The following is a 24,931-nucleotide window of genomic DNA, read 5'->3' on the forward strand; positions in this document are numbered from 1 at the left end:
TATCATCTCATCAAAAACATGTAAGGATTGTGCAGTGAGGTTTTAACCAAGTAGGATTAAGCACCGACCATTCAAATTGTGGGGAAGGTGTGTTTGGGGGGAGAGGTTGACTGGGATCTATTTGAAAAAAATGTTCAAAATATTGGGGGGGGGGCGTATTCTTAACTTATTTATTGAAAAAAAATTTAAAATATTGACTCTACGTTTTCCCCATTACTTAATAAGACAGATTTTCAACTACAAAAAATTAATATCAGTTGCTACTGAATTTTAAATAAAAATATGCACTCCCACGAAAAAAATGTTTTATCCCACATCAAATCTCAGCCCCCTCCCATAGGAAAAATATGGTCAGTGCCTAATATCAGTTCGTAGTTATTGGACGTTGATACTATAGTTCATTCACATCATCATCTGATGCCTTATTTTACCTTAAGTGGCTTTGGAGAAACTCGGCTTACAAGATATGTGGACAGACAAATGGATAAACCTTTTTAAATAAGACAACTCAACGAAGAACAATATTTCCATTTATTCAATAACAAACAGTTATAAGCTGGACATTTTAGAAGATCTTGTCAAAAAGCATATACATCATTTTAAATATATACCACACATCAGGTGAAATTTAGTTTACAGACAATAAGCAATAATATACTCTTTTCAAGGAATGTTTCCAATTTTTAACAGGTTATATGAATTAACCTGGTTTGCAGCTGTTATATAACATCACAACGATAACTGAAGAAAAGAGTTGTTCTTCTCTGACAATTTATTCATAAAAATTCATTGTCTTTTCATTCACCTGACTGCACTTTACCCACGAAAATATCAAATAACTTATTTTTCTGACTCATTAAACTAAGATCTCCAGTAGTCTTACATGTGATAAAGGGGGTTAGTAAAAGCCCTTTACAGTTTTTTCCAGTGTCATTAGGACCGACTTATTACATGTGTTATCTTAACTTTATATAGATTCTAAGAGAGAGTTATTGGTTGATTTTTATGAGGACTACAGTAGAATGTATTATCCTGTATTTTTGTCAGAAATCATTCTGGATCTTGTACAATCAAACCTGTCTTAACCTAACCAATCTTAAAGTCAACTTCAGTTTACAAAGGTTGAAAATACAATTAACTTGGTAAAAAAAACACAGGTTTTTGAATTAATCAGGGTTTGGTTTAGACAGCTTTCATTGTATTTTCTACTAAGATTTTATTACAGACCACTTCCTCGTCAAGGATTTCACATTAAACCTGAAGTCAAGCCCTAGCATTTCGATCTAGCCACCCCCAAAACTCAAATGGTTGCTTGCTTTAAAAAACTGAGGTAGGACTGAAAAAAAGTAAAAATAATTTCATATAAACTTAAGACATAGTTCTTGAAAGATCTATGATACATTATTCTGACTAGTGTAATTAATCATCAATGAATCAACTACATATTGTAGACATTTAAAAACATAAATATAACATGAATGTATATTGAATTTACAAACAACTAAAACTTTTCATTACATTATATGTACTTACATCGGAGGAAAATTGTTTTTAATTTCTCTGAAAATATTTTTAATTCTAAAAACTCAAATGTAACACTTGAATGGTAAAAAGTACAGCAAGATACTGAAGTCAGGAGACAAATGATTTTTATCTTGCAGGAAATACTTATAGTGAACAAAAAGTAAAAAACAAAAAAAAAAAAAAAAATCATCACCATTGTTTAACCACTATGTTTTAGAATTTAGCCAATTTGTTCAACAAATTTATTAATTACAAACAACATGCAAAAATTCTTTTTTTATTCATTTTTATAAAATGAAAAAATGTAATATTTCTTAAAATGCACTGGCAAGATAAAAAGGCATTTTTACTATGGACACACAGATGAATGTACATTAGACAGAAAAATATGGTTATTTCAATACAACTTTAACACTAGACATTGTGGTTGAAGGAAATTTCTGACTTGAAATAAACTTTGATATATGCCCACAAAAAGTCATAAACATCCCATCTTCCTCATACTTTAAACTAATCAATTCTTGAAAAAAATTAAAATATACAAAAAGTAAAATTGATATATCGAAGCTATTTTATCAATAAAATCTGAATAACATTGAAAATGGGGAAAAATTTAAATAAAAAAATTATATATATAACTACCACCAATATAAGTGTAAAGAATATACACCAAAGTAAACTAAGTAAAACAGTTGTAACAGACAGGCTTCAAACAGTCATGGACTTTCATTTCTCACTAAAGAGACAAACATATTCTTATGTTTATACATGTGAGATATCCTTATCATGTGAAGATTGTGATATTACAATTGAACAATTTATGAGGTCCCATTAATCCAAAGAAATTTTGGCAAGCACTGCATTCTAAATTGTTGTAATAATTACAAGTGAGAAAAAGCATTAAACACTGCTAGAAAATGCCAGACAAGGAAACCTCCGACACCCTCATATGAGAACTTGAAAACTTATCCATGGGTGTTTGAGATTTCTAACTTACATTCTCAGCGATGTTAGGTTCTTACTTTCTTACCACCTGTCCTAGCCAGGCAAAATGTATTCCATCAGGGAAATCACAATGGTACATCTGTAAAACACTGGGTTTGGTCTCATAAAAGTCTCTAATTGAGTTTTGAGCCTAATCTTTCCTCAACTCATATTTCAACCAATCAGTTCACTTTAAATCAAAAATTTGAGGAAAACTGATATTCATGGTCAAACATTACGGTTAAACTCAGAATATATCAAGTTTTATAAGCACTAAAAACAGCTACTGGGTTAGTCGGTGGGAATTTATCATTTTTGTAGAAATTATGGCAGTCTTCTACCATAAAAGTTTAAACTTGGTGATCTTGAATTGACCAATAACATTTTTTTATCAGTCAAGCGAACAACAATAGGAAACAAATTTTCCCCTTTTTTCAAATTTGCTTTTAAATATTGCATTTTTTTTTAAAAGGCTGTCTGCAGCATTAGTAATGAATCCAAAACATCTGACACTGGTCAGAACCCCCTACTGACATGGATTAATACGGATCAAACATTCATCACAGATGAGAAAATCAAAACTAATATCAATAACTGGGAATTCAAATGATTTAACTTAAACAATAGAAGGGTCAACTTATATATAACCATGTATATAAAGTGTATACAATTGAACACATTCTACAATATAACAAAAAAAAAAAAAATTTTGTACAACATTTTCTACCAAAAGTATAACATATTCATCTAACATATTTGAACAAAAACAGTTTTAAATGATAACACAACAGAAAACATTAAATAACCCAAATAATACATAAAAAGTAACTTAAGTAAATGAGCAACTCAGACTCCACTAAAAACTGGGAGCATGAACCACCCATGGAGTTGCTCATAAAGTCAAGTCCGGGGTAGAGGAAAGGAAAACTATATTGATAGAATGTTAGATTTACACAATAAAAATTCAAAGAACTGAAAAAACAACATATATTTTCCTTACGCCAAAACTTAAAATCTAATTAAAATTTAAAATCATTCATGTTTCGTCCCCCTTTTAAAACATTGCTCATAGAAGATTCAACAAAATCCAACTGAATTTCAAGTCTAGAGTTCACTGAAATATTTCACAAATTGAACGGATTAAGGTCATCAAAAGGCAAATTCTATTTTCAAATCAGTTTAAGCTCAACAAAAGAATTTTTTTTTTTAATTTACATATAAAATGGTTCGTAACATTATACATTGTGAAAAATTAACTTTTTCTCTAAAAGTCTTCAATTCTGAGAAAATGCATGAAAAATTGTTATATAGATAATTGTCTATTCAAAATTGGTGTAATTATTGTGGAGATAGCAGTAATAGCAGTAATTATTGTGGAGATTGCAGTAATTATAAAAAAAAGCTGCCTTTGCCCTTGAAGTATGATAGGAAACAATGAACACTGAGAAGGCAGTTTTAAACTTTCATAACAGGAGTATTGCAAATTTTCAATATTAATTTTCAGCAGGTGTTTCTAGAAAAGCAGAGGACGCTTACCCTACCAGTGCACCTGGTCCATGCTCCCAGTTTTTAGTGGAGTCCGAGTTGCTCATTTACTTTTGTTACTTTGTATGTATGATTTTAGTTACTTTATGTTCTTTGTTGTGTATGTCTGTTTTCCATTTCTGGTCTTTGTCCCTGGATTACATTCTTTTGATTACCGCTATGGCCTTGGTTCCCTTGATTACTCTTTCAAACTTTTTGCATACATTTATGAGATTTAGACATTCAGGATAAAGACACTACCTTAATTTTTGTTGAAACAAAATCTAACTTAAGGCATAATAAAACTGAATCATTGCAATTAAAAATCACTTATAGTATTCCAAATCAAAATATCTCAATAGTTTCACAATCAATAGTAATACCATTCATTAAACTGCTTTTTGAGTTATCCTACTATGTATGGAACATCTGATGGTGGTATACAGAAAGACAGATGTACAGAAATTAGAAGTTAAAAGGAGTTTCTCTTCAAAACAAGTTTTGATTTTCATCAATATGGCACAAATTGGAGGGAAAATATTCTAAAGAAGAAAAAAAAAGAATGGAATATGGCGAAACACAACAAATGAACCATTAAATCACCTAAATACTAATGGTCATACATTGTTATGTAGTTGTTTTTATTTGTAAAACTACACAATATACATTTTATGTTTTTCTTTTTCATAAAGGTACATCACCACAATTTCAATTACCAGTAATAAAAATAAAATATATTGACTTTGCTTCTTCAAAAGAATAAATTTAACTTCATCAATTTTCCGTTCTTTGAAATTAAAGAATTATATAAAAAAACACACACACAATCACAAAAACAAAATAGTACCTAACTTTTAAAAATAAAATAAATACATGTATATACATGAATTTTCCCTTCTAAAAAAAAAAAAAGGTAAACAATCATAAATTGTAATTGTTAAAAAGTTAAACCAATGGCTGCTGCTTTAAACTAGGGACGAAAATTGTAATTCCGAAAGAATCAAACATTTCTAGCATCTAAAAGAACTGGTTTTTTTTTTTTTGGTTTTGGTTTTTTTTCAACCAACATAACATTAAACCAATCAGGCCTCCATTCTATACAATCCGGGACCAAGATTGGAATACTTAACAATTTAAAACAAATAAATCCATCAGCATGTACATGTACAATAAAAAACAATTGATATGATGAATGCAACAAAGCACTTGCAAATAATCTAAATACAAAATACTTTCAAGATAAAATGAAGGCCATTAAAAGTTAATTTTTTGATTCTCAGACAATTTATCATCAAAACACCTGAGAGTGGGAGGCAATTCTTTTGACCTTTTTATTGCCAAAAAATCCATGGCAGTGTTTTTACATTGTTTATGCGTACAAAAAAATGATGAAAAGGTCCTTTTCTTTTATTAATACAATAAGAATAAATAATGGGGCAATCTTAAAACAGTTGAGTGAGACCCTCATAAAAAAAAAAGAAATTAAACTCTGAAGCCTAAACTGGTTTTGCTAATAAAACTCAGGGAACCAAATCATAACAGACAAAACTTAAGAACTAATGTAATATTTTAGCACCTTCAAACTAATTCTCGTTGAATGCACAACCATGAATTAAAATCAAAGTGTCCAGATTTTTTATGAAACAACTATCACTGTAATCTCTTCTACCTGTGGATTGGTATTTCATCCAGATCCAAGTCCAACAATTCCTCTGACAAGGATCCATGGATTCTGACAAACATCTGAGGATCATCAGCAGCAGGACATGTAATGATTCTGACAGTATTGGTTCTTCCAGACCCAGCAGTCCACCCAGTCACTAAGATACAGATATCCCCTGTGTTCAGAAAGCCTTGCTCTTTTGCTGTCACCAACCCATAGTTAATCCTGGTATCTACGTCATTAATCCACTCTGATGATCTCTCAGCTAGAAATATATGTGAGCTGTTCCATTAAATAAATGAACTATGAAGGAAGGCACTTTTTAAAAAAAATTATACATTGGTGGCTGTCAAAACTCTTGACAAATTGAATGAATTAACGGTATATAGATTAAGCTTAAAATTGTTTCTATAGATGAGATCCTTGGCAAAAGGTGCACTTAAAAGGTACTTGAAAATGGGATAGTCCTACTACTACTATGTAGAAAATTTTTTTAGGGTGGAAAATTCAAATTAAAAAAAAAACACCTTCAACCTGGGCTTATACAAATGAACAAAAACATTTTTGCCAGGGGATTATTTTCGCAGATATTTCATCACCACATATGTAGCGAAAAATAACCTCCCTCAAAATGTCCATATTTACAGTGTATCTTAAGTTACAATATTTTTAGCATAAGTATAATAAATATCAAGATTACCTTGATACAGAACAGGCAACATCCCCCTATGTAGGTGTAGTGTTCTAGCAGTGTGTGGGAACCTGGTGATGGCAACAATCACACATCTAGGTCTGTATTTGGCTATCAAGGCTGCTGACCTTAAAATATCAAGAAAAATGGGATTTTTCAACACGACTAATTGCTTTCAATGCAGAATCATTTTCAAAGAAAAAGTTTAAACTTAACCAAAATGTTGAGTTTTAGAAAAAAATTCTACTCAGACTTTATATCTACCAGTAAATGCCCTCTGCCCTACACTTTTTTGACAATACATGCCACTATCTCAATAATAAAATGTCCAAATTATGCAGATCTGAATTTACAAGATCAGCTAACAAAGTAGAAATTAGCAAAACCAGAAGCTAATATACCAAGTGAAAACTTTAAAAGTTGAATTCCACTCTATTGTAGGGGAAACTGAAATCTGAAAACTAAAGTTGTTCATCAAGCAGCTTTTAAATTTTATTTGCTACTTAAAGTTGGGAGTACCATTTTTTCACTCCAGACTAAAAATTTTCTAAATATATAAAACCTTCCAGTTGCTGTGACAACTACAATTCCTTTGGCATGACATTTCATTGAGGCTTCAACAGCCGCTAGGGCTGCAGTATGGGTAGTGTCAGTAGGCTGAGCTCGCTTCATTGCAATACGTAAATCCTTAAATAATTGATCCCTGTATAAAGCCTGTTCAGCCTCTCTGCTGATCTGTTTTAGAAAATAAAAAAAATGAATTCAATGTAACATTTACATATGGTTCAAAACCTTTGTATAAAGTTTCAACAAATTCCATATTAAAATGGTAAAGGAGGATTACAAGTTAATATAAAACAAGATGTACCAGTAAATAAGTCAAAACAGTTCCATTATATAATTTCCCCTTGCATTCAACAATAGTTGTCTTCTTTCATGCACATCTACATATGACACTTAGCTTCCCTTTGAAATTAAAAAAATAGATTGCATGAAGTTTACATATTTTAATAATATCGCAGATACATCAAGAAAATGATGCAAAGACTTGCAATTTTCACTTGCAAATCACAAATGGTCATAGTCCCACGAACAAAAATTTATAGGCCCCTAAACATTGTCATTACTTTGCTCAACAATATGAATATTCAAGATATTTAGTCCCTTACATTACAGATGGTCTGTAAGGATTTCAATGGGTTCTTCCCTCTAGCAGTCTCTCTTGATAACATTACACAGTCTGCACCATCTAGAATTGCATTGGCCACATCAGCTACCTCTGCTCTTGTTGGTCGTGGGTTTTGAATCATGCTTGCCAAAATCTGAAGTTTAATTTCCAATACTTCCATAAAGAAGGCATGTTCATCACAAGCTTTGACATCAACACATTTGACTCTAATAGTGTGATATAACAACCCTCCCCCATTCCTTAATGTTAACTTTAGTTGTAACTCCTGTATCTAATTCTTACATGGTCAATACACAACATACATCATTATTTTCCCCAAAATGTATAAAGCATGTCTTTTTGATTCTGGATAAAAACTCCTATCAAAGTAAAGGGAGACTAAAAATTCTTCTGTTGCCCTAAAAAGAACAGATACTGTTTTGATACCACCAATTAAATGCAAATAACAAACCAATTACCTGTGTTGCACAAATAACAGGTTTTCCAGCATTATTTGCTCGCCCAATCATCAACTTCTGGGCAAGGAAAACTTTCTCTGGAGGAATGTCAATTCCTAGGTTACCTCTTGCAACCATTACACCATCTGACACTTCTAAAATCTCATTAAATCTGTGGAAGATGATAGAATGTGTTATAAAATCTTCATTAAAGACAAATGTTTAGGCTCAAATAAGAAATTTTCTTGTTTGTCCAAATAACACAGAGAAAAATTGCAAAATTTCATGCTTTAAACCTTCTTTATATAGTTCAAAACAAATCTTCCAGAAATACAGGACAACACATTTTAATTTAGTCTGTCTACCCAACAATAAAATTAAATCAATCACTGCAATAAGTTTTAATACCAGTAATGTAACCATTATATATTTTGATATAATTTGGAGTATGTATAGTACAGGTTCAGGTTAGGAAACACAAGGACTTATTTTTCTTCTGATTGTAAACCTTATTAATTTTAAATAAAATACCTTCTGATTCCTTCATAGTTTTCAATCTTGGAAACGATTTTGATGATTTTTCCTTGGTCTCCAAGAAAGTTTCTAATCTCTGTAACTAATGCTGGATCATAAACCCAGGAAGCAAAGATCATATCTACCTACAAATGGAGCTGCCATAAAAATACTGAGGGTATTGTAAACATACATGTTTTCGCAGTGTGCTTATTTTCTCGTTTTAAAACAGGACATGTGAAATTTGATTTTTAACATTCAGAATGCTAATCATTCTTTAAAACACTGCAAATTGATACCCCAAAACATGCTCACTAGACAGAATCCACAAAAATTGGCAATTATGAAAATCAATCTGTTTTCAGTATACATGCAATAAATCAATCAATCTGTGTTCAAATACAAATAAATAAAAACAATATTTTAAACGAGTGACCAAGCTGTGTTTCCATTATAGCTTCCTTATATTGTAATATTCAATTTTTTAACAACTTCTGTCAAAGGAATGAAAAAAACTGTGAACATATTCATTTTTTTCTGGAACAGGGTTATGTTGCTACAAGATTGACGTCATCACTACAGAAGTTTTATGGTCATCATCATGAACTCGTGGATCGTTATGGTGTATCCATCTGCACCATGAAAACTGATTTTCATGCTCCATGCTCCCATTTTTTAGTGGAGTCCGAGTTGCTCATTTGCTTTTGTTACTTTGTATGTATGATTTTAGTTACTTTATGTTCTTTGTTGTGTAAGTCTGTTTTCCATGTCTTGTCTTTGTCCCTGGATTACATTCTTTTGATTACCGCTGTAACATTGGTTCCCTTGATTACTTTCACAGTTTCTAATTTTTGCAGATTCTGACAAGTAATCACCAAAATAATGAATCCTCAAAACTGGAACTTTGTTCACTTCCAAAATTAATCTCTGGAGTATAAATTTTATTTTATTCATCTTTTTGTCAAGCATTCCAAGCATTTAAATTTCTCTACACTTCACTCTACGTAATTAATGTAACTGATATTCTTGCATGACATACAGACATGGATTGGAATTTAGTCTCTGTCCAGTACTACTTTTTGGTCTGACTTGAGTCCAAATTCATTAGGAATATTTTGAGATGCTGATTTAAAAATCAATTTCACGGGTTCAATTTTTTTGTGCTGTCCTGTCCACTGCTAAAAAAGTGAAATTGGTACACTATGAAAATAAATATGTTCACAGCAGTTAAAACAGAATAATGGCAATTCCTTTTTTATGTGGTTTGTAAACAGTTCTTATGAAAGTTCATGGTCAATCCCTATATTCATGGTCAATCCCTATATCAACTGGCAACAATTCAGGCTGACAAACACTTTCATAAGGAAAAAAATAATTTAAAATATCCAGTACAAATTTTCTTGGCCTAATATTACTTGGTCTGACGTAACAAATGAACAAAACCATTACAGCAATAAAGTGGTACAAAAAGTTAAGAAATATCACAAATGCTCTAAAGCACATGATGTGCCCATTTCTATAGTTTTAGTGTTTAAATACTCAAACATAATACTTCAACCAAAAAAAAGAAGAAATTGATTCAGCTACATTACAAATAACAAAAAGGATGTTAAATAAACAGAAACAGCAAACTCGATTTTTCCATTTTTGCTATAAAAAAAATTCATAACTCAAAAAGAATAAAAGCAAAAACTACGAAAATCGATAGATCTTCCTCATGTTTCAGAAACAACATACCTGAATTTGAAAAGATTCTGTCCAAAGGTTAAAATACTCCCTGGACAAGTTTTGGTCACTCTCCAAACATTATAAATTTGAAAACAGATTTATTCCTTCGAAAAGTCTAGTTAAAATATTTTTCAAAGTTAATCAAAACTGTTTTAATATTTGAAAGATATGTAGTTAGACTGACAGTATACAATAATACTGACAAAAGATTGATGCATCAAAATAGAGAAAGCTGGAATTATTAATGCATTGGATATATCATTAGTATAAATATACCCCATGGTCTAGACCAAACTGAATATCCTCTTTGTCTTTCTGAGAAAGTTTAGGTTCTTTAAGGATCAGTTTAGGTACAGTCCACAGCATTCTTCCCCCTAATTCACCTGGTTCTTCAACTTCACAATCCACATAATTAGATCCTATAAGAAAAATACATTTAAGAGTTATAGTTCTTGATGAATCAGTTTAGGTACAGTCCACGGCATTCTTCCCCCTAATTCACCTGGTTCTTCAACTTCACAATCCACATAATTAGATCCTATAAGAAAAATACATTTAAGACTTATAGTTCTTGATGAATCAGTTTAGGTACAATCCACAGCTTTCTTCCCCCTAATTCACCTGGTTCTTCAACTTCACAATCCACATAATTAGATCCTAAAAGAAAAATACATTTAAGAGTTACAGTTATGGATGAATCAGTTTAGGTACAGTCCACAGCTTTCTTCCCCCTAATTCACCTGGTCCTTCAACTTCACAATCCACATAATTAGATCATCAAATACATGAAGAACATGCTTATTTCAAGACAAATACCAATACCATGAACAAGGCCATCACTAAAATAATCTTAGATAATGTATTATGAAACTAAACACTGATTTTCAAGAATTTATACCCCACGCAGGTCCAGGTGTCAAAAGAATAGGCCTGCAGTAGCGCTAAGCTTGTCTGCCCACAGAGCAACTGGGATATGTGCCCCAGGTGGTGGAATGGGGTACCTCTGGCATGTTACATGCTGGGGTTGTCAGGCTATAATATGGAAAACCTGACTGCAAACCATAGTGGTGACCCGTGTTGGGAAAGATGCCACTTTCGTCACACGTTAAAGAAGCCAGTGCTGTGGTATTTGATAGGAGTAAGAACCTTTCCACTCCGCCACAGGAGGCTAAATTGCCCAACCCTACCCACCTCTTCCTATTTCCAGTGGCAATCAAAATTTGTCGACCCCATTATCCTTGTGTCCCATCCCATTTTTAATTTCATCATCATTTCATGTTCATTTTATCATCAATTTCATGTTCATCACCTGAATACAGCTGAAATATTGCTGCTCAGGCATTAAATCCCAACAATCAATCAATCAATCAAGAATTTATCCATGTGTAAAATCCAACAATTCACTCACAAACTGGACATAAAAGTCCAAAGGAAGTCCAAAGGACTTTTATGTCAGGCGATTTGGACTTTTGGACTTTTATGTCAGGTTTGTGAGTGAATGGTCTGATTTTACATATTGATAAATTCTTGAAAAACAGTGTTTAATCCTTACAATTCAAATCCCTAACTATTGGAAATTTGTCAATAATTTTTTTTTCTTGTAGACTCTCATTCAGTGAAATTGATACCCGAAACTGACATTGCAAATAGCCGCATTCAACCGACAACGTGACATGGTTGTCAATTTCAATATTCAAGTATTTACGGGCTACTGATAACTATATTCTTTCATAAATTGTTGTTTTGAATATACAATGTCAAAATTGAATGAAATAAAGCAGATAATACCGTTTTAAGCCTCCTAACAACTCCATTTTTTGTCAAAGCAATGGTAGCCATGTTGTTAATGATGTGTACTTTGAATTTACACTGTTGTAAAAACTGTCATCGCTGAGGTCATAAAAGTTGAACAATCAATATCATGATGTATGAAAAAGGCATATGCTAATTATATTAGAATTAAATCTCTATGAATCTGAACAGATAAAACAACTACCTTTAGAAACAACAATGAAGCTGAGGGGTCCATCCTCAATAAACACTTGATTTCCTATTTCAACTTTGTTAATTGCCTCCCCTATTTCTATGTACATATTTTCTGGGGTTCCACATTCTCTGTAAGCAGGATCAGATGTAAATCTCATTTTATCTCCTTTCTTTAACTTCAGCTCTTGTCCAAGTCCAACTTCCTAAAATTTACAAAGCTGAAAATAAAACATTATGTATTTTTTGTCATTATGAAGTCAGCCTTTGCTTGTTTGTTAGTTGGTTTTTATTAGTTTTACTGAATACCTGTTACTAGTAATTGTTTTAATACATTGTAGACATTATGGAAAAGGTAATATAAATGATAAAATTAAGGAAAAAGGGGAGGAAAAGCATGTAAAATGTGGGCTGTATCATGGGTCATCAAATTAATCACTACTTTAAATAAATATAAATGATATTGATTTTATACTGTTTGTGTTACACAAATTAGATAATATCTACAACACAGAGAGGTGAAAAATGGCTCAGTTCAAAATGCAAAAAATGAGTAAAACATTTCTCGACTTTCTCAATGATAAAGAGGTGCACATATTCAATATGTAAATAAACACTGTATATATAAAGTTTGCATAATACTGGTACCTGTATAATGCTTTTTGAGTTAAACGAAGTAGGTACATCCTATGCAAGACTGACAGATGGACATACAGAAAAGCAGAACAGAGTCAACCTGCTACTGGAGTCTAGAAATGCTTTCACTGTTGGTTATGCACCAAAAAAGGGCACAAATGCCATCAAAATAATATTTGGTGATTTTTTAAACTTGTTCAAAAGATTTATGATAGCAGCATTTAGTATGTTAATTATCCAAACCATTTGAGAAGTGTAAGCATGAGATCACTTGCAAACTATGTCAAAGGGAGATAACTCTTACAATACGAGCCAGATCGTTATGGTAGCAATATTAGGTATATATTTTATCAAAATCTGTTGAAAAATGTAGATGTGAAAATGCTTACCAGGTATGATTGATGGACCGTCAAAAAGAGGCATAGTTTTATCTCAGTAGCCCAAAAGCCATGGAAATAGGTGGTATTTTTTTTTCTAGTTTCTGAATTATTTTTACTGAAATCACCATTTTACTTTTTCGGTTACAATTATTTTCTTTATCTTACCCCTTTAAGATATCCAAGTCTTATACCTGGGCCAGTGATGTCTATGGCTATAGCCACCTGTGTACCAACTTTGGGTAAAATGTTCTTTATTCTTTTAACGACATCTGAAAAATACTAAAAGACACAAATTCTTATTTCACAGATACCTTTGTAGTAAAATGTCAATACCCAAAGGCACTTAGCCAGCATTATTTTAATTTTCAGAAGAGGTTTTGAAGGGAGATTTGTACCTGACATAAATAGTACCAACCAGCTAAGTTTTAGCAGTTTTTAACAGGTTTTCACTTCAAAGGGGCTGCTGCATTGTCATGACCCTCTGAACCCCCTAGCTACAGGCTTGAATCAGTAAAAAACAATCCATATTCGCTATAACAGATTTCTCTCAGATATAATAGTCAAGCTGAAGTAAGGTATATCCTAGTAACTTACCTGGTATGTTCTATAAGAAATATGGTACATCCTAGCAACTTACTTGGTGTGTTCTGTAAGCTAAATTCATTCTGCAAATGTTCAATCCAGCATGGATCATTTTTATTATCATTTCTTCAGAGTCACATGCTGGACCTATAAACATCAAAATTAACAAATCATGGACATGATAGATGTGGGCAGTGTAATTTTTATACTGCTTACCGTATTCACACATAACAGTATACTGACCTAACAGATGAGGCACAGGGCTGTGGGAAAATGTTAGTTGTGCCAAGCATTTTCAAAGGTTCGATTTGAATTTGTAGATCTAAGATTTTTTTTCATTTAGTGCACATCTACTGTTTACACTGTAACAAAAAGTTAAAAAATAAAAAAAGACAGAATTTCAATGATTAATACAAAGTAAGCAATATCCAACCAGCAATACAATGTAACATTTGTCACATCACAACAAAAAGTTATCTTCAGTTGCTGACAGTATGCCAGTAAATATATAGTCAAAGTATACCATTTGTAAATGTATAGTCAATGTATGCAGACAGCTTAAAATAGAATGGTTGTAGTACAATATACAGAACATTTTTACCATTAGTAATCAACCTATTTGCACAGATATATTCTTTCTTTCAAACATTAAGTTACCCTTGTTTGCAACACCTATTTTCTTTTTCCTGTCTTGGTTTCCTAAAGGTTTTTAACCTTCAAAGTATTTAAGGTCAGATTCAAATTAGAACTACGAGGGAAATTACTTGATTTTACTAGACATAGCATTATTTTTCATATGAACATATAATAATTTTCATAATCATCATACATCAGTAGACTAACAACTAATGTCTAGTCATAGCTTATTCCAATAATGAATGATTGGGCTCACCAAGGGGTAAACCAATATCTGGTTCCATTTTTTATTGAAAATTAAAGCTTAATCAATACAAAGACTAATAGATATATTTTTGGGTAAAAAGATGACTAAACACAGATGAAAATGATTCTGAGCTGTTACAAAATTTACATGACAAAATTATGTTACAACATTGTACAAAGTGTCATTTCTAGGCTAATTTCATTAATTTCTTACCAAATTGTGAGGTTTGTACACAGGCAAAATTATTTCACTTCCGGAACCATGGCCGTGATGTAAACACGCTTTCAGGCCAGGCATAGAAATTCGTTCTTTTAAGACATTTGGCTGCCTAGCCCATACATAATTTGATATCAAATTGACTCTCAACACCATGAATTGAAGTACCAGCTATAGAATCAAACATTTTTGCTGAACATTATTATATATTTCAACATTTAATGTACCAGTACTGGGTATTACGCCTCCGAACCGTGACCTTGAGTGATTTACCTGTCGAGTTGGCCATATTTATAAACTCAATCGTAAACAAAACAAAATACAAATTAAAATGTCCAACACGGAATCAGACAAAGCCAGATTCGAAGCCCTGAAAAACCTTTATAAAGGAAAGGACCTAGCCGATTGCTTTGCCAATCTACATATGACAATAAACAATGAGGTCGAACAAGTAAAAAATGATCTAAAAATAACAAACGAAAGAGTAGATAACCTGGACTCTGGAATATTAATGGTGAACGACCAGATCAGAGAAATTCTTGAGGTTTCGATTCCAAACCTTGAGCAAAAGATCGCCGAGGAGGCCAACGAAAGGCTCCGTTTGGAAATGTGGGGTCGGAAATGGAACTTGATTATCGGCGGAATTCCCGGAAATCTGCAGGAGGATCCCAGAGCTACCGAATATAAAGTTCGAATGTTTTTCGAGGGGCCGTTGAAAATACCCAAGGAGGATGTTAAAGCTCTGTTATTACAGGCAACGCATAGGCTACCTGGAGGAGATGACAAAAATAGGCGTAGGGTCATTGTCCGTTTCGACAACCTACATGATCGGGATGACATTCTTTCTGCCGCAATGTCCCTCAAGAATGGATCGGGTTACAGTGTAGTTCCGGATGTCCCACCGTCCGTTGGAACACTGCGGTACAATCTTCTTAGGCAGCGACGTGAGATGGCACCAGACGAGCAAAAGAGAACATTTCTAGTATACATGAGGAAACTGCCCTTTGTCATGTTAAAACAAAAACAAAAACAAAGAAATAAATAAACTGTGTTTGATTTGAAAATAATCCAAACTTTATTTTATCATTTAACAGGAGCTTATTTGATATTTGTATGTGTTTTTATTGTTGTATTTGTATATTGTTATTTAATAATGAATGAGTAAAATAATTGAAAATGGTTATCTTGGGTCCATCTAGAGGTGTCAAACTTTTGTTAAATGTCCCAACTACAAAGCGTGGCTAATTTGCATACAAAATTGGTAGTTAATACGCATGCATAACCAACGTCCCAGATATTGATACACACTACAAAGCAGCCAGACATGGATGAAAACAAACTTATAAATGTCGGTAAAAAATAGTAGAAAACGATTGCTAGAACAGCATTACTGTGTGCAAATCAAACAAAATTAATTTTACTAAAGCATACACTTTGCAATACGAATGTCATAAAAAGGTCTGTTTAATCTTAACATGTACATGTAGTTTGTCAACCCAGCTCTTCTGTTTACATTTTTGTTTCTGTTCTTAATATTCAATCAACGGTACGAGACCTCTTGATGGACACATGTATTTTTAACCGAGTCTTAATACAAGAACATTCAAAGATTTACTACGTTATAATTATCCTCCCATTGTCATTATTATGGAGGCTAATATTTTCTTTCATTTAAGGGGGGGGGGTGGTATTTGTGAAAATCATGTACTGTACAACACAAACTATAGGTGGCCTAAAAGACTATTTAAGTAATGCGAATTTGATGTGCTGCATAAACTCATGGTAATAATCACATCCATGCGAAGGAAGGCTGCATTTGGGGGACATAATATTGGGGATAAAATTGATCAAAGTGTGACTGTTTTGCTTGTCAAGTTACTGAATATGTGTTTTAGATATTTTTTTGCTGGTCGGACTGAAATACTTTTTCTTTTTAATATTTATTTGGCAATATATCCACTTTTTTACGATAATGGTTAAGATAACTATTGGGAGTTTGAACTGTCGGGGTTTATCATCTGATAAGGTTAAGAGACAAGATATTTTTCAAAAATGTAGACAAAAATATGACATAGCTTTACTGGTTGACACGCATTGTAAAAAAGAATTAGAGACATATTGGAGGTCTGAATGGGGTTATGACGCAAAGTTTTGCTCTCATACAACCAACAGTAGAGGTGTTGCTATTCTTTTTCAGAACTCTTTTCAGTATGAAATTCTGAAAGAATTGCATGACGAGTCCAGTAATTTTCTGATTATTTCTATAAAAGTTCATGATTTAAAATTTACCTTAGCCGTAGTTTATGGTCCTAACAGTGACAACCCTACTTTTATTGATAATTTACAGCAAAAGATAGAATCATTTGGATACTCATCAGTCATTGTTGGAGGTGACTGGAATGTTCCTTAAAATTATGCCATGGACACAATTAATTATGTTAACAAAAGTAACCCTAAAACTCAGGAAAAAATACATCATATGATGGAAGAGTTAGACTTGGTAGACACATTTCGTGAATTACACCAAGATATAAAAAGGTTCTCATGGCGAGGCCCAAATAAAAAGCATGCCCATTTAGATTATTTTTTATCTTCGTCAGATTTTCAAGCTATTATTACTGAGTCAGAAATCGGTGTAGCATATCGGTCTGATCACTCCCCCATCCATATTACTATTAACTTTACCGATAACCCTAGGGGAAAGGGAACATGGAAATTCAATAATTCATTACTTTACGACAGGGATTATATCGACCTAATAAAAAAATCTATTAATGACCTTATTAATCAATATAAAATTGATGATAATGATGATTTATATGAATCTGCATTCAGTATTGATGATCAGCTTTTATGGGAAACGTTAAAGATGTCGATAAGGGGTAAAACAATTTCATACTCCTCATTTAAGAAAAAAGAAAGAGACAAAAGAGAGACTACTCTAGAAAACGAACTAGTGAAATTGAATGAAAATTTTGCACAAAATGAAGAATTAATTAAGCAAAAAGATCAAGAATTAAAAGCTATGTGTGAAGAAAAAATTAAGGGAATTATCATGAGAACAAAAGCAAAATGGAATGTTGAAGGTGACAGAAGTACAAAATATTTCTGTAACCTTGAAAAAAGACATTTCACAGAAAAAACTATACCTGAACTTATAATGGAAGACGAGTCTGAAATAACTAACCAGACAGAAATTCTCAAAGCACAAAAATCTTTCTATGAAAATCTGTACTCGAGTAGGAATACTGAAATATCGGATAGACATTCTGTTTTTTTCGATTCAAATAATCCTTTCATTTCTAAACTTAATCCTGAGGATACTGAATCTTTAGAAGATAATATATCTTCTGCGGAAATGCTCTTTGCACTCAAAAATATGAAAAATGGAAAATCGCCAGGTATAGACGGATATACGGCAGAATTTTATAAATTTTTCTGGTCTGACTTAAAGTTCTTTATAATTAGATTATTCAATCAAGCATATGCTAGAGGTGGTCTCTCTGTGTCCCAACGACAAGGAGTAATTACATGCCTCCCAAAAGAAGGCAAATCTAAATTTTATTTAAAAAATTGGCGTCCAATCTCATTATTAAATGTAGACTACAAGATTTGTGCCTCGACTATTGCATTTAGAATAAAAAAAGTCTTACCTAAGATTATTTCTGACACTCAGATGGGGTTTATGAAAGGTAGATATATTGGGGCGTGCACCAGGCTGATATGTGATATTATTGAAAAATGTGAGGAAAATGAAATTCCAGGTCTTTTAATACTCTTAGATTTTGAAAAGGCTTTTGACTCTGTAGAATGGAACTTTATAGAAAAATCCTTGGAGTTTCAAGGCTTTGGTCCATCTATTATCCACTGGTTTAAAACATTTTACAGAAATTCAGAAAGCTGTATCTTTAATAATGGACACCTCTCAGAACGTTTTAAAATTGAAAGAGGCGTACGACAAGGAGATCCGCTATCACCGTATCTTTTTATTTTGTCTGTTGAGTTACTCAGTGCTGCCATTAAATTTGATCCGCAAATTAAAGGGATAAGTGTAAACAATTCAAAATTTTTAATCAGTCAATACGCCGACGACTCATCTTTGATTCTTGATGATGATTTACAGTCTGTTAATAAGGCATTAGATTTAATTGAGCTTTACTCTACTTGTTCTGGGTTGAGAGCTAACTTTGATAAAACACAAGCTGTATGGATAGGGGCTCGAAGGGGCTGTGGAATGGAGCTTCCGACAAAAACTACTGTAAAATGGAATCACTCCGGTTGTTTTAAGTTACTTGGGATTCAGTATTCTCTTTCAAAACAGGAGAAATATATTGATAACTTCACTCAAAATATCACTAAGATAAAGAAACTTTTAAAAGATTGGTCATTAAGAAATATATCACTAGTAGGAAAAATTACAGTCATAAAATCCATGGCTTTACCCATTTTAGTGCAATCATTTACAGTTCTTCCTGATCCACCAGGGCACATTATTAAGGGAATTCAAGACATATTCTTTAACTTTCTTTGGAATAGTCAAGTTGATAAAGTTAAGCGAACCACGGTTGGCGGAGTTTACAATTAGGGAGGGCTAAAGATGCCTCATATCCTGTCTTTCATGCATGCTTTAAAAGTTTCTTGGATTAAGAAAATCTTGGATCCAAATAATGCTGCCCCATGGAAAGTCCTACTGGCTGATATTTTAAACAATCATGGCCAAGAAAAGTTTTGGTTTTATACTGGAGAGATGTTGTTAATATATGGGCATCTATTAAAGAAGATCCATCCACAGCCCCTGAGCATATAATTTTTCAACCATTTTGGAATAATAGTAATATTAAGATTGGTGGACGACCCATACCTTTTTCTCGTTTTGCTAAACCAGAACTATTTTTTGTAAATGATATGATAAAAGAAGCTGGAATGTTTCTAACCCCACAAGAATTACAAGAAAAATATGATATAGCACTTAACTTTTTAGAATATCACAGTTTGGTGCATGCTATCCCACAAAGGTGGAGAAATTATTTAATTGATAATAGAGTCGAAAGACTTGAAAATATCACAAATAAATATATATCTCTAATTCGTGTCAACCAGAAAGTTGTGAGACCTTTTTATAATATTCTTTTGGAAAGATGTTTTGAATCACCTAAAAAATCTCAAAACAAATGGATTAGAGATCTGGGACTAGTGGAGGATGAAAACTTTGAAATTTACTATGACATTCCATTTAAAACCCTACTTAGCACAAAACTGCAATCATTTCAATATAAAATAAATTTAAGAATTTTATATACAAATAGTCTTCTTTTGAAATGCAAACTCTCTAAGACAGAGCTATGTAGCTACTGTTTTGAGACAAAAGAATCCTTAATTCATTTATTCTTTGAATGTAATTTAGTGCACACTCTTTGGCTTCAGCTTAGGGATGAACTGAGATCAAAATGTAATATTACAATGGATATCACTTCAATATCATGCACATTAGGTTATCTCCTTTTTATGAAAATTGTGAAATATTGAATACGTGCCTCATAATCATTAGATATTACATTTATGTTTGTAGAATCAAAAAAGAAATACTGAATTGGACAAAATGTTTGGAGACCTTAAAATATTTTAGAGATATTGATCTAAAATCATTATATCTATGTTCAAACCGACAGTCTCTATTCATCAAGTTAAAATGGCAATCCATAGACAATCTTTTTCAGTCCAATGAGTGAATTTTTACAAGTCATATGTTGTTGAATGAAAAAATAGTATAAAACCAGTTTACCATATATACTTTATGTAACATACATGTTTTTTCTCATACACTTTTTTTTTGTGTTAATACCATAAAATGTCACTTTTGGTCATAATAAAATATATTTGACAAAAAACAAAAAAAAAATTATTTCACATGATTTTCACACAAATTTCACATGGTTTTCACCAGAACTGAGCAAATAAATTTTGTGTCAGAGTTCATGTGAAATTCATGTGAATCGAGCCTTAACATGAAATTCACATGAGTTGTCCACATGCAATTCATGTTAAGTGAAGCTCAATTAACATGAATTTCATGTGAAAAATATCTGCCTGTGTAGGTGATTTTTTTTTATGCAGACATTTGGAACACAAGCTTCAACAAACTAAATACATTATCATCTAAGTTATCTTGATAGAATAGATTTTTAAGGCTGTATTAATTTAATTGTTGATGCATGTCACAAAAATCTCCTGCCAAGAAAAAAGTAATGAAAACAAATACCATTTGGTAGATTTTACATTATTTTGGCTCCATTTATCACAATGGTATGCATGGATGAACTCCAAAAAAGGTTTTGTTATAAATGTTAAATATTATGCAATATCAATACTGATCTGACTATGGTTATTTTTAGGATTGTATTTTATATAAACCCAACGTATTGTACTCATTTTATCATCACTGCCAAGTTCTCAAGGACGAAAATTCTTTTTTCATTCATTATCTTACCAATTGTTCCAATAATACCAGTCATTCTTCCCATAAGATGATGTACATTTTCATCAATATCTAGTTTGCACATATGATCTAGTCTGCTAGCAATGGATTCAACTCCATGCCTGAAACCTTGAACACTCATCTTGTCTTCAAGGGTCACTGATTTCTTTCCTAAAAAAGAAGTGCTTAATAAAAACCAGCAATTCAAACCTTTATAATATGCCTTTAAAACTTAAATGAATTCTCATGAAGTCCCCTGCCCCTCATCTCACACAAAATGACCAAAATGAAAATGTCCAATAAAAAATATCTTACTTTTTAAAAGGACTAATTTTAAATGTAGGAAAAAATCATATCTATAACAATACAAAAATATCCTTTATACCATTATGGTACTAGCTAGATCCACCTGGAAATCTATCAATAACTAAATAGTACAATTATTCATTATACTGCACTAAAAATAAAGTTCTACTAACTGGTTGTATATTGGGTATGGAACAGGTTCTTTTATTAATGCCTTTGACCACAGAATAAGAAGTTATTTAAGGAATGACTGTTATATTTTAAGGAATGACTGTTATATTTTAAGAAATGACTGTTATATTTTAAGGAATGACTGTTATATTTTTTTCAGAATATGAAGTAATAACCTCAATCAATTTCAAGTAGACCAAAAAAAATTTAGTCATTCTTTATAATTTAAGTATCAAAATTTAAACTAGTAAACCATTCTAAATGGTTGATCACATCAAAAGTCACATTACCAAATTTGGTCGATAAGATAATGGACAATTCTTTTTATCCCATCAGAAAGCAAGTTACTTCTCAAATTAAATTATTACAACATAGTCTTGAAGTAACAAACAACATTATGTTAATCATATTTATGATGAAATCATGCAGAGATTTTTTTTCAATTAACTGTACAAAAATTCATGTTAAACAAAATAGTTTTAATCTATAAACAATATGACAGTACATCTTAGAAGTTTCTTGACATTTATTCTGTACATTTCTAGTGGAGCATTCAAGTACTAAAGTTTTCAAATAGCAGCCGTTATGCAAATAAAACATGAAATGATCCATGCAGGTCACAAACCCACCATTTGTAGAAATTTACAGACCACATATCAAGTCTTAGTTTTTCATTTGGTTATCACACTTAAATAGAAATATATGAAATTGCCAATTTGCTAGAGTTATCATTCTTAATTTGTATTTTTTTTAAAGGAAGATGAATGTATGTTTTTTTTTAAATAATATAGATCTATATACAGATTTACGATAACAGCTATGTAAAAGTATTGCACATGAAGATGTATTGTCCACACCTTGAATCACCTTTAGTCTATCACTGGCAGTGTCTTAATTTTATATGTATTTGTATTTAAATATGTACACGTCTCAACAATCAAAACTTAAATTTTGAATTATAGTAGCTATGCTATCATAAAATATTAACTAGAAAAAATATAATTCAGCTTGTAAAGTTGAAATAATTAAGTGTTTTTTGTTTTTTTTTTAAACAACTGTCATGATAATGATTCATGTCCATCCAGACTATAAATATCTGCTGACAATTACCACTATTTATATACAGTATGTCACCAGAGTTTTATATAGAAATAGCTTAAAACAAAAAGTAACAAGAAGAAATATCTAATAGTGACCACAAAATGAGCTTAACAGCAACATATGTGTACCTGAAAATCTTGAGATCCAGTGATAGTTATCAGTTAAACTGGAAACATTCGAAAGAACGTACAAATAGCCTACACAGGGAAGTTCTGCAGCAAGAAAATAAAAAAAGTGACACTTATTGGGATAAATAAACAGAAATATACAAGCATTGAATTTTAAACTTGCAAATATACAATCGTTCCCAATAAATTTCTTTTTCTCTTTTTTTCTTGCTTCATACAATATATTTATGGAAAAGTCTGGGTTCTTAAGCATACTCTCAGCTGCTCCACTTGATTTTCAAGAATCTAATAAAAACCCGTCTTGAAAAAAATATAGATCTGATAGTATTATTTAAATCCATGCAAAGCTTGTCTAAGATAGGAAAAGCAATCATATCTAGAATTTCTGCTTGATGTGCATTCATTTACATCATAGTTTATGTGTAAAATATTCCATCCATGGAGGACTATTATATTTAATTTCCATTCTGCACATATTTGGAATCAGACCCACTAAAACTTAAAAGTATCTTTCATATAGATTTAAATTCAAATTCTTTATAAGCACAAACATTATTAGAATACAATGTAACTGAAAATGGCTTATCTGAGACAATTATAATGATAGATATATATAAAGATAATGATACAATGAGTACTACAATGAGTTTGTAGGTAACTAGTCATATAAACATAAAATGACTAATAAAGTATAATATTGACTACTTCAATGACTAATTTCTTATGTTTAAGCATTTACTTACGTAGGAGGTGACCACTAATTTTAAGTGACTTGCTATTAAAACAGTCTTGCAAATATCGTGTTTCAGTCAGACCATTTTATTCATTATATAAGGGTAGTCTTTTGTGCACCCTACTAAAGTAAATACTTCCAAGCAATGTGATTGGACAAATTGTGTTGATATCCATTTTTTTATTAATTCCAGACTCTTACATTGTTGTACTTTTAAAACTGCATTATGTTTTTTTTTTTAACCATTTTATATCAATATTATGATTCTTAAGAAATGTGTGTGTTCCTTTGGGCTTTAGTAAAAAAAAAGGGGAAACATCATCTACTTATCATAGCTAAAAAGTGAACAGAAATGCTATGACTTTGATCACATTTTAGTAAGGAAAATAAAGATATGACTGGAAAAAAGTCCGTCATTGTCTTAAAGAGATGATTTTTTTTCAAAGTTTCACTATTGTCGCCTATGCTATGGGAAATAAATAGTACCGTTCAAGCTATAGGCAATGCACTTGACTGTACCATATTAAAGTTACAATGTCATCTGAAGAACAAATGTACAAAATGTCGTACCGTCATAAATCAACACAAGAGTCAAAAGTCAGTCAAGCCTCAAGGACGTCTGGGTCTCTTATATGATATTATACAACGTGCATTCAGAGAAAACAGCTAAAAATAGTATTCTTACTTCAATAATAAGCCAATCTGTATGTGCATGAATAGCTGTCAATCTCCAAATTATCCTAATACATACAGTTAAGTACGTCGACTGCTCGAAAAAATATTTTGGACCTTCAACTTCCGGTGGAGGCGAGACTAATTATACGCTCAAATCGGTTCTTACTTATATCCGGAACGCGTAAAATGAGAATCAGATTAAACATCTTACGGCTTTAAGTTTACCCTAAACACGATATTGTTGATCTGGGACAAAACAGTCCAGTAAAATATTTTTTGAACTGATAATTTCAAGATACTATCTAACATTCAATACCCGTGAGTAGGACTAATCCCAGGTAGGACTCCATATACTAACTACATGTACATCAACAATTTTTGCCCATGTACAGAAATTAAGAAAAGATAA

General features: G+C 31.8%; 1 protein-coding gene across 4 annotated transcripts; it reads right to left on the bottom strand.

Annotated features, from left to right (window-relative positions):
- Window positions 1–513: 513 nt before the first annotated feature.
- Window positions 514–24,678, bottom strand: LOC148624709 (pyruvate kinase-like). Of its 4 annotated transcripts, XM_088567550.1 has the most exons (13): window positions 24,533–24,674; window positions 23,115–23,198; window positions 21,421–21,579; window positions 13,890–13,981; window positions 13,418–13,531; window positions 12,250–12,442; window positions 10,530–10,672; window positions 8,544–8,671; window positions 8,034–8,184; window positions 7,556–7,708; window positions 6,949–7,121; window positions 6,396–6,514; window positions 514–5,960 (listed from the first exon to the last, which is right to left on the bottom strand). In XM_088567550.1, the coding sequence occupies exons 3-13, from the start codon at window positions 21,548–21,550 to the stop codon at window positions 5,698–5,700; spliced, it is 1,659 nt and encodes a 552-aa protein (XP_088423676.1). In that variant the 5' UTR covers window positions 21,551–21,579; window positions 23,115–23,198; window positions 24,533–24,674; the 3' UTR covers window positions 514–5,697. The 4 variants fall into 4 exon arrangements, with proteins under 4 accessions (XP_088423676.1, XP_088423675.1, XP_088423677.1 ...); XM_088567549.1 differs by lacking the exon at window positions 23,115–23,198 and having other exon boundaries at window positions 24,533–24,678; XM_088567551.1 differs by lacking the exons at window positions 23,115–23,198; window positions 24,533–24,674 and adding an exon at window positions 24,334–24,428.
- Between the last annotated feature and the right edge of the window lie 253 nt (window positions 24,679–24,931).

This window comes from Perna viridis, chromosome 2 (assembly GCF_037379345.1).
Source record: "Perna viridis isolate PV_CMFRI_1.1 ecotype Kerala chromosome 2, ASM3737934v1, whole genome shotgun sequence".
NCBI lineage: Eukaryota > Metazoa > Mollusca > Bivalvia > Mytilida > Mytilidae > Perna > Perna viridis.

Bases quoted from the DNA above. Each gene is read 5' to 3' on its own strand.
- LOC148624709 (XM_088567549.1), bottom strand. From the start codon at position 21,550: ATGAGTGTTCAAGGTTTCAGGCATGGAGTTGAATCCATTGCTAGCAGA. The intron at 13,532-13,889 runs GTAAGTTGCTAG...TGTGTCTTTTAG, and splicing joins TAGCTTACAGAACACACCAA to TATTTTTCAGATGTCGTTAA. The intron at 7,122-7,555 runs GTAAGGGACTAA...TTTCTAAAACAG, and splicing joins CCTTACAGACCATCTGTAAT to ATCAGCAGAGAGGCTGAACA.